Raw genomic sequence first — 11,310 nt, 5'->3', positions numbered from 1 at the left:
TGTGCTATTGTACATCACTGTCATGTTGCTTAACACACATTTCAAAACAAATACAATATTTTGCTACGGAAAAAAAAGCTACATTTTTGTAGCTAAAATATCCCCAATATTCAAAGTTATGGCGTTCAACACCTTTCCGAACCAGGCCATTCCCGCTGAAAGGACCAAGTCCAGTATTAACAACTTGCTCCACCTACACAGATGCTCAAGGTCCCCTGGCTCCTTGCTGACTTCAGTGGGGTTCTGCAAGTAGTTTGGGTATAGACATGTGAGCAGGTTACTGCCTCGTAAGCCGAGGGATAAACTCAATTTCTGTTGCTGCTCTGTGTCCAGTTAGTCCTCTCTTATCCCACATTCAGCATCAGGCACAATGAGGTACGAGCACACAACCTCTTACCAGGAAGCAGCCCGTGCCCACAGCCTAGCTTCCATTACAGTAGCTTTTGTGTCCATTGCCCAAGCTGCTATCAGGACTTTCACCCCAATTTTGACCTAAGTCTATAGAAAGGTGAATGCACTTGCATCCCTTAACACCTCTTAATCTTAAAAACTCTTTGGGCTGAGACTTCAGAAGCCTAGACTTTAAACAGACCCTCATTTTTGCAGACATATGTAATAAATGGCTTTCTAATAAATCTAGTTTCCAAATTTTGCTTCTGTTCATTGCCCATACGGGTGACTGATTGCTAAAATGGATCTCTCAGCAAATAAAAAGGGACCTGCAGGAATAAATGGTATTCATTCTGCACCCGCTCCCAATGTTGGGTAGTAATCACTGGGTTGCTGGTTCTTAGATTCTTTTTAAGTATGCATATTAGTTGTGCAAATTTGTACCCAAGTTATGATTAAGGTGGAAGTACTTTATAATTGTGAAATAAGCTTAAAAATATGTAGTAAAGAACAAGCTGATCCTTAAAGGGTAATAGAATAATTCATAAAAATGCCAAATTAAATCCGTAGGGTTCTATTGCGTAGAATACTTCCAAATACTGCCTGAAGTTTTCTCAATAGTGATAATAAAACCTCTCCATACTCCTCAGATTTTTCGTTTCTTAACTATATTGAATAGCACACATATTTTTCAAATTTTTTAAAAAGATATTGAGCTTTCCATGTTTCATTAGGTGTTTTGAATTTCTGATTAAACTTAACCAATACCAATCAATATTTCTAGGTCCCTTTGTTTTAAATGTAGATCCTTCATTTTACATGATCAGAAATCTTCTGAAAAAAACGCCAGATCCCCTTGTGATATGTTATTTCACAGTTTAAAAACAAAATCACAGCTACTGTAGCTTACAGCAGGGTGCACTGCAAAAGCAAAATAATTTGGGGATGGGAGGAGGAGTGGTGTACCCAGCACCAGTTAAGCAGTTCAGCAAAAACTTTAATTTGGGCTGGAAGTTTTTCCCCTTAACATTGTTGTATTTGGTTCCTGAACAGCCTAAAGTAGGATGTTAAATACATTGACTTTTGTTCTCCCTCTATATATAGTATATTTTCAACTTCATTGTTTGAATACTGAGATACACATTTTTAAAGTCAAATACAGTACTTAAAGGGGAAGCAGGTAGTAGGCTTTTTCACAATAAAAATACTTTGTTAGAGATTCTGACCTACTTCTGTTTGTGGTGCCACCTGAGTTAATTGCCTGTATTATTTTGATGGTTAACCTCTTCAAGTTGGATGTTTTTCACAGATGACTACATCAGGACTCTTCATCATCTCAAGAGCCCTTTTCTTGACAGGTATTTATTTTTATCCACATTAAGTTTGCAGAAGTCTTTTAAAAGCCCCACCTTGAAAAACCTCTTGAACATAGAAAGGTGGATAAGTTCTTTAATTCATTTCCACAGATTAAAGGTTTCTTTCAAAACCCCATCTGTTTTTTACTTAAGAAAATGGAAAAACTTCTAATGTATTAAAAATGTAAACATAACTTTTCTTGCAGGGGTATAACTGATATATATATATATATATGTATTTCTCTGCTATATGTTAATATTCCTTGAAAACTGAACATACTTTTCTCATTCATGTCAACGTGTCCTAGCAAGTTTTATTTTAATGGTACTGTAGCATTACTTTTAAGCTATTTTTCATTCTGGTATTTTTGGAGATAGCTGGCATTAGTACTTTCTATTGCATTTTATTTAATTCATTTTACATAAATTTTTGCTACCTTTTAAAATATGTTCAACTCATTCACCACTAATATTCCCACTGAAGTCTATTATCACCTACACTCCAAATTTTCAGGAGTTAAGAAACGCTTATGTTTTCATGAATGAGTTAGTTTTTCAAAAATTAAAGTATCTGTGCATGAGTCACCAGTTCCACACATTTCAATAGTAACAAAAGTAATGCCAATTTAAATGCTTAAAATCCAGTTACAGATTTGGTTTAGAAGCAGCTGAAGTGCTTCAAAATCACATAAGGTGTGTGGGTGTATGTGTGTATGTTCTGTAGTTTTGTTTCTATAGTGTTTACATCCTATTGAAGTTTATATAATGATACTTCAGTTCAAAACATTTGGCACCATCTCATCCATTTTCTTGCATCTTTCTCAGTATCTGTCGAAAGAAAAAATACACGTTATGCAGATGACCAAGCAGATACAAGAAGAGTATCTGCTAAATACCCTTTTGTCAGCTTGAAGGCGCAGGTCAACAAACAATAACAGCAATTTTGTTTCCTTGCCCTGCATGAATATATTTACTTGATAACATTTACAGAGATAAGATGTGGGGAGACCAGAAGTTAAAGGCATGAAGCATCGATTTCCCTTCTACATGGATCTGAGCAGAAACAGTGTTCCTAGAAGTACCAATTAGTCCTGTTACAGAGAAATGCTTTAAAAGCTCCTGCCACAGCTCCACCAAAAATAATCACTCATGACCCACAGGACACCTGTTCTTTTTTCCCTCAGTTTTCTCCAAGTCTGACCACCACACAGCAAGAACAAAGAGGATTTGCTGAAGCCATTTAACTTGTCACGTTTATGACCCAAAGTGTGATTATAAATGCAGATCTCCACAATGGTGTGAAAAAATATTTCTTATTTTAGCCTCATTTAACTAGTGGTTTCCTAATGTGAAGTAAGGAATGAATATTTTAAAGGCTAATTAAGCAATAATCACATTAATTCGGTATGTTTGTTACACTGATGCTGTTATAGCACACTGTACTCGTCACTTATTTTACTTTTTCATTTACTGCTCTGGAATTTATCTCACATGAATCTCTATACAATGTTAATACTCATTCCTTATGCAATACAATGAAACCACTTGATAAGTATTTTGTATGAGCAACTAACATATCCTGAGAACTGCTTACCTCTGTGTTACAGAAGACTGACTGCTTTGTGTGTGTGTCTTTCATAGATACTAAGGTACAGTAGATCTACCATAAGAATATTAATTAAATGAATTTGCCTTTTTGGAGGAAAGAAAAAAGACATAATTGTAGCATTGTTTAAACTTCTAAAGAACTAAACTGTAAATGGAGTGTGTCTGGAAGAACTGTTTCAGGGAGGATGGCTGCAGTGTCAGCAGCACCAAAGTGACATACATGTGTGAGATTTTGCAGAATGTCTTAAGAGCTCTGTAACTGTTCAACAGTTTTGTGTGGATGCTATAAATAGGTATTGAATGAGCACAGAAAGGTTTTAGTGCAAATACAAAGAAGGTGTGAGCCAGAGGTAGTTATCTAGCAGCCCAGACAGTAGCAGCAATTTTGAAAGTGCTATATATCCTGATGGCACGATTGCAAGAGCAAAATTCTCACTTCTGATTGTTTTTCAAGACTAAATAATTTTTAAAAATCAGTGCTAGCCTTATGGAAATAGTTTAATTATCAGAGGTCAGGATTTGAAAGCTATGCAGTTATCAACAGCGAAGCAACTGTTCCCATGATTCCTGCCAAACAAGACCTTTGAAAAGTACCATCTGAATTTTGAATTAACAAACTAGATCCTGAAACCCAAGAAACAACATACTGAAGAAATTGTTTTCACTAGAGTTAATGGTGGGAGTTATTTTTTCAGTATAAAGTAAATCTCTAAGCTTCATAAATCTGTTTGTCAACTTTAATGCTATGAATATGAAACAGTTGCAAAGACAAAAGAATGTACTTACGGTGAAATTGTACAGCCAGAGGCATATGCATGGTGGCCTGTATAGCGTATATCGCAGCGTACTATATTGTTGGAGTAATCAGATTCAGGCACCAAATAGCTGGGGTTTACACTCACCTTAAGGGGAGAAAGCACAGTGTTGTCTACTTCTAGGTTTGAGTTGATAACTTACATTCAAAAGCACATATACATATGATTTGCTTCTTTAAAAAGACAACAAAAACAAACCCCAAACCTCCCCACTCCCAATACCCTTACCTTCAGAATGTAATTTCCAGGTTTTACATCTGTAATATCAATCCATTGGCAATCTATATCAGCATTGTAAGTGTCGTAGCAGCCAGGGCTCAGTCCCTTAAAAAATGAAGTTAAGATGGATGTCAAAAAATCACTGGGAATACTAACATTCTAGACATTAGGGACACTCAGACTGAAGTTTGTTTAACCATCACATTTCACTAAGAAAATTACCTCAGGATATGAGGCTTAATTTTTGTGGGCATTTTATTTGAATATCTAAACTAGAACACGTAAGTCAAACATACCACATTTATAGACAACATGGTGCTACTACTGCATAAGAAACACCTACACTATTGGTAGTTGTTCATCTTTGCGATATCTGTATTTTATTATCACTTGTTACAGTAGTCCTTTTATGTAAATATTGTTGATGCTATTACTCACTATTCTTTACAAAAGGTGAGAATAAAATCAAAACTGACCAAAGACTGGACCTAAATATCTGTAAATGTCAAGTGAATAGCTTGAGGTCCTTGAGTACAAACTTGATCACTGTGTTGGAACCTGTCTCTACCCTTAGGAATGATGCAACTTTTTTGCTATAGATGTACTCTGCCAAAGCGCCATCTTTGAATAGCAGAGTCTAGGGCCATTTTCACATTGTGTTTTGCGTGGAAATGGCGTCTCTTCAGGCAAATAGTGATGCAAGAATCTGAGAGAACTGAAAATGCAGCCTTTCTTCCAGATGATTTTTTTCTGAAAACTTCCTTGCTGTTAGGAACATTAGTAAGAATCTCCATATATGAATGTATCAGTGGTTCAAATCTGGTGTCTTTAACCGTGGCCGATACAGATTGCTCTCGGCAAAGCTGATGTGCTCCAGCAATACATGGGATGCACAAAACCCAAGTCCTGCAGGAATTCCCTCTTGACCCAGCTGGTGATCAGCTCAGACTCTCGCATGTGTGTGCCAAGTCTGAGGCTGGAGGAAAGTTTTACAGTTCAATTACAAACCCCTGAAATATGGGCTTCCAGTGGAAATGCTGACACAGCCATGATTCTAGTGACACAAATACTCCAGCTGTAAAATATGCATGTTGCTTAGTTTGATGTCATAGTCTACAGCAGGAGAAAAGGTATTTATAAAACCTCTTCAAAGCCTCTACGTATTGCAGATCATTCATTATATTTAAGATTCAAATGTGGACACGTCAGCCAGTGAAGCATAGCTGTCATTTCTCTGTGATAAAATAACTACCTCCTAGATTAAAAACTGCAGAATAAGGGATACAAGTTTATGTATAAATATGGCCACATTGAGTTAAACCACACATCCATCAAGCTCAGTGTCATGTCTCTGACAGTGGTCAGCAGCAGATGCTTGAGGAGAAAAGAACATAAAAAATGGGATGCGTAGTGTCCTTTACCCAAGGAAATTCCTTCCACCGGGCATTTAACTGTATTTAAGACAGGAGGTACCATCAGATTTTTGTGTTTAATAGCCTCCATTACTTTGTCTAAATTTTTTTTTGAACCCGTGTAGATATTTTTGATCTCTGCAACATCCTATGGCAAGGAATTTAATACTTTATTTGTATGTCAAAAGAGCACTCCTCTGTTTTAAGGCTGTTGTCTGACAGTTGTTTTGGATCTCCTTAAATTCTTGTACTGTGAGAAACGGTCAATATCAACAATTTCCTCTTTCCATCCAGCACCACTCAAGATTTGGTATTATTTCTGGTTTTCCAAATGGAATAGTCTATGAAATCTCTTAGCATGGTAGCCATACTACACTGCTGATCATCCTTGTTCTCCTGGGGTTGGTGAGTTTGGTTTTTTAAGCTTTTCTGTAGCAGTTTTGAGAGGTGGTGACCGGAACTCCATGCAATATTCAAGGTAGGAGTCTATCATGGATTTGTGTAATACCATAATGGTACATTCCATTTTTTATCTATTCCCTTAATAAGCCCTAACACCTTGCTTTACATTTGTATATGACCCATCATAATGTTCACATGGCTGCCACTCTCTTTTAACAGCCTTCGATACACATATAAAACCATGCTGTAAGTTTTCAGTGCTGGACTGCCAGCTGGTAGCTATAGATATTAAGGGAATTGTGCAACTTGCAGCTTCATGCTCTGCAAGGGAGAAAATATTAGCTATGAACTCTGGGACCAGCCAAGGACATCACCAAGCAGTCTGTGGGGGATGGACACTGGAAACGACTTCTTTACTGACTCTGTCTTGAGTTCCCTTTAGCTCGCTTGACCAGTTCTATAACCACAAGAACTTGTGGTGCATTTTAATATAGTTCAGTTGCCAGTGATGCTAGGCTAATGTCGGTCCCTGCATTTTAATGAGACACCCACATTTAGCAGCAACTCGGTAAATGACAAGTTTCCAAGTTGCTATCCTGGCCTCTATGATGGAGAATTTCAGAGCTAGTTAGGGCATCAGATAATTTAGGGCATCAAATGATTGGTAGAAAAAATATCCAAAGATAAATTAGTGGGGGAAAAGAAACTTGGATGTCTCTGAACCAACTCTTACCTGCGTATGCGCTGTACACGCGTACCGTCTATAATATCCATAATCACAGGAGGTATCTTCAAGACAGAAACTTGCTTTGTGTCCTTCAGCAACTTTTCTGTGTGAGCTTGCATCCAACAAGTCATAGTGGCTGAATTCATCCATGCTGTGATAATGTCTGTTAAACCACAGATACATTATTAAAGATGGCTCAGATCTTGTCAGTAACATTTTAATCTATTCCTGTTCTGTTAGAGCTGGCCAAATTTTATTTATTACACAGAACCTGAATGTTAGTATGCTTTCCTATTATTTACCATTCAATTAAGTTTTATTTTCATTATTCTAATTTTCAATGACTATAAAAATGCCATCTTCTATAAAAATGCCATCTTCTATAAATAAATAATAGATTTTCATTTATTACAGGAAATACTCCATAGCAGCACTGTTTTCTCCAAAATTTTCTGGTTTAGCTCTTTTCCAATAACAATAGCAAGTATTAAGTAGTTCATATTTGAATTGTACATTTATAACTGCCTTAAGCCAGAGTTTCACTAGGAATGCTTACCTTACATACTATAAATTCCAGGGAAGTTTGCTACTTGCTAGCAAAACCCCAACAATTTATTTTCACATTTCCATGGCCCTCAATCAATGTAACACATACATAACATGAGTGAAAACAAAATCTGCATAGAGAAATCAGCTTCTGTGTACTGGCAATGCAAATCTCTTCCAATGTCAGTGATTTCTGTAATCTATACTTACTGTTGTCTCTATTTCAGAAGTGTGTATGCTTTTGATCTAGGCACAGTGATGCATTTTGCTTGCTCTCACACAAAGTGAGCTCTAGCTCTTGCTGTGGACTTGAACACCTATTATTCTTGTAATTTCACTTCTTCTAAACGCGTGGAAAACTAAACTTGTACTATCTACCTGCACTTTGTCTGTGCAGCATTTGGCTGCTGTTACTTATGAATGTTTTCACCTTGAGAGGTATATGAAAAAGATACAATTAAACAGACTTCAAACCTATTGTTAAAATGAAGACAAGCACACGAGTCTCACAAGCATGCATGACAAGCACAAAACCGGTCCACAGATGATGATGACTAACACTGAAGTCTGATGGCTAGCCAAACTAATTGGCAGTTATACTTCATTTCCAAATGAGCTTGTTTCACTGTCATGGAAATGATCACGAGAAATGCATTTTTTTTGTACGCAATGTATTTTCTGTCCAAGAACTGAATCAACATCAGAGACACTTTGCATCTGGATAGTGATAGCTAGGCTATCGTGGCAGAGTAAGAAACTGCTTTTCTACAAATGGAAGATTTCAACTGCTCTCTACCCATTTCATCCATTTATCAACTTTGTAAGCACCAGGGTTAGGGTTTTCTGTTGATGGTGGTTTTTTTCAGGGGTAGCAGTTAACTAAAGCATTTATGGAGGCTTTTTTTGTTTGGTTTGATTTATTTTTAGCTTTTTGATCCTTACAAGTTTTATAAACCTGTAATTCCAGTCTTTTTTTGAAAGAATTTGTTCTAATGATACTGATTTTTCATTCAAAGCTTAAAGTCTCTGCCGCTAGAGAGAAATACTCCATTGACTCCAGGGGCCTTTAGGTCAAGCCCACAGTACATATTTTTTTTTTAATAGAATAATATTAAGTTATTCACTTACATACCTTACTTCCATCTTACTTAAAATACAATTCTGCTATTATGGGTAAGCTTTCTAGCATTTTACAATTGGTCCTGCTATGAAACAGTGAAAATTGGAACAAACCTGCAAAGTGTTGCATGTGAATTTTCTGAAAGTGTGCCAGTTCACAGTGTTACCTGCTCCCAGAGTGTTGAAAATGTTCTACTACATTTGCCTGCCATGTTTCCAGCAGTTTTGCTATTTCTAGAGCAATACTGCTATGTGAAAGTATCATGATATGATAAGGATATTGATAATGGGATAAGTCAGGTCACTACCTTCTCTTTTCCGTATTGACCAAACCATTCCTTGTCAAGAACTAACCCATGAAATTGAGCTCAAGAAGTATGAGTCAATGTTTACAATGATGTATTATAGGGAACATGCTAGTAAATGTAGATTTTAGGGTTTCCACAGTTATTTTTACATAATTGGGACTTTTATTTACTGGTTCCACCTAAATGTAACTGGACTATAACCTATGTAAAATATACTTAAAGGGAGAAGGTGCCACTGCCAAAACTGATTTGAGACTTGTATTTATAATCAATTTATACTTGTAAGAGTTTTATACTTATAGATAAGCTTCATATCCATTTTGGTTTCATGTGGCTATATAAAGAGTAATCACCACCACCATAAAATTAATCAGACAGTAAAAGGCTAAAGTTTCCCCACGGCTTCTCCCCGCTTCACTGCAGTTTTAGAAAATGTCACCTTGTAAGTGACAATTTGTTAGTGAAAAAGATAATTAGAAGGTACCATACTGAGCACTTCACTCACTGGTGACAGCTGTGCCACTCCCATGAGTAACGGGGTCTGCTGGGCAGAAAATCTGACGTGCCTTGATTTTTCACTCTTTGGGGGAATCTCAGGAGCACCCGATTGTCATAGTCTCTAACATCTGCTCGATAAGCTGAACTGCAATAATGCAAAAAAGAGCCATAAGTATATGCAAGAAACACTTTAAAAAACACTTTATGTTGTCTCAGAAGTAACTGACAGCACAGATCTTTTCAGCCCCCTTAAAGCTCGTGCAGTGGAGACGCACAAGAATTCCACATGGTGTGCTCAGAAGTGCCTGGTGTCAGACCAAGACCTGAGTAAGATTCAGATCTGCTTCTAATAATATAAACAGGAGTTTGACCACCAACTCTGTGCCTCCGTCTCTGAAGCAGATCACCACTTAGCTGTAAAATTACTCTGGTACCAAAAATACAATTTTGTTAGTTGCTGTTAACCAAAATAATTCACTGTGTATGTAAGATCACACAATAGATGTTTGTTTCTGTTGTAAAAAAAAAAAAAAAAAAAGTATGAATCAGGCTATATTTTCCCATTTCACATAGCTATTATCTACAGTCTTTTAAATACTGGAATATTTTAATCAATTGATAGCCAGCAAGAACATTTCAATCAGTCTTCACTGTAAAGTTAGCATAAAAAAATACTGCTTCTTATGCCATGTTTTCTTCCAGCAAGTGAAGAAAGAGCATGACCCTGGAAACAGTCTGACATGAATTAATGATGCTGGTAAATAAATAAATCTGTTTTGTATGATAAGGTATCAAACGAGTTAAAATGGTTAAAAACAGCCACGTTGATTTCTTTCCAAACAAAACAGGAAAAATCCCTCTTTGCCAACTGGACAGGACCTAACTCATAGCAAAGCTGTTATTTCAACCCATTAAAAGACTTTGAAACACTTTTCGGGGAGATTTTAGCCTTAAGAGACATTACAAGGCACAGGCCCAGAAACAATTAGCATGTTGTAATTTTAATAGTAACTTGTGCTGGTTAAGAATAGGTGGGTTTTTTTTAAATGGAGTAGAGTATGATCTGGTTGGATTAGAGGAGGGAGATGGAAATCACCGGATTCAAGTGGGTTTTTTAGGTGCCTCCATTTTGCAAAATTCAGATATGTTCAAATGAGCCTGACAGCAGAAATGTGCAATACAACTTTTCACAAAATGTAGGTTCTTCAAAGCATCTGTCGTTTGTCTCTCTAATATGTTGGTATTGTTCTCTTACGAGCGCACCCTACCATCTGCCACCAGCTTAGAAGAAGGTTACTAAATTTCCTCGGGCTCTCCACCCTCACTTTTCTCCACTCTTCCTCAGGTACTCTGCGGTGGGCGCAGGAGCACAAGAACCCACAGCGAACGGGCAGAAGCCGGGGCGATGCCTACCTCGCCAGGCAGTTCTCTTCGGCAGCACATCTCAAGTTATACATGGACATCCTCTGGACGTATGTGGACGCCTGGATGTAATAGGGATCCGGGACTAAGTCAGGGAGACCTGCAGTTCATCAAACCAACCACGTAAGAGCAAGATCAACCCAGGACACGTCTGCAAGTACTTGGCTTCCATCCCGGTCGCTAGGAGCCGCCGTTCTGCTACGGACCCCCGCCCCCCGTTAAGCTCGCTCTCCCCTTTTCGCTCGGGCCCGTCGGCTTTTCTCCAAGACCGCATCACGAGCACGACGCTCGGACACCCGCCGCGGGCTTCCCTCCCGCCGTGCCCCCGCGCCCCCTCCCCCCCCCCCCCCGCAGCGACTGCCGCCCGCCGGGAGCCGTGCAAACGCCGGCCCGGCCCGGCTTTGCCCCGAGCGAGGGGCGGGCAGGGCCGCCGACCCCCGCACCGCATCTCCTCGCGGCGCGCCGCGCGGGCACCGGCGTGCGCGGGAG

The 11,310-nt window shown here is 38.4% G+C and overlaps 1 protein-coding gene across 1 annotated transcript in view; it reads right to left on the bottom strand.

The window, feature by feature from the left end:
- Positions 1 to 4,135: 4,135 nt before the first annotated feature.
- Positions 4,136 to 11,310, bottom strand: part of LOX (lysyl oxidase) — a 19,859-nt gene continuing 12,684 nt past the window's right edge. The window contains 5 exon segments of the mRNA XM_010561701.1: positions 4,136 to 4,255; positions 4,397 to 4,492; positions 6,935 to 7,091; positions 9,407 to 9,544; positions 10,813 to 10,921. Coding sequence (XP_010560003.1) covers positions 4,136 to 4,255; positions 4,397 to 4,492; positions 6,935 to 7,091; positions 9,407 to 9,544; positions 10,813 to 10,921 — 620 coding nt within the window.

Source organism: Haliaeetus leucocephalus, unplaced genomic scaffold, assembly GCF_000737465.1.
Source record: "Haliaeetus leucocephalus isolate CR32 unplaced genomic scaffold, Haliaeetus_leucocephalus-4.0 Scaffold150, whole genome shotgun sequence".
In the NCBI taxonomy this organism is placed as follows: Eukaryota; Metazoa; Chordata; class Aves; order Accipitriformes; family Accipitridae; genus Haliaeetus; species Haliaeetus leucocephalus.
Note: the sequence above shows the minus strand (reverse complement) of the source record. Positions and strands in the feature narration are given on the sequence as shown.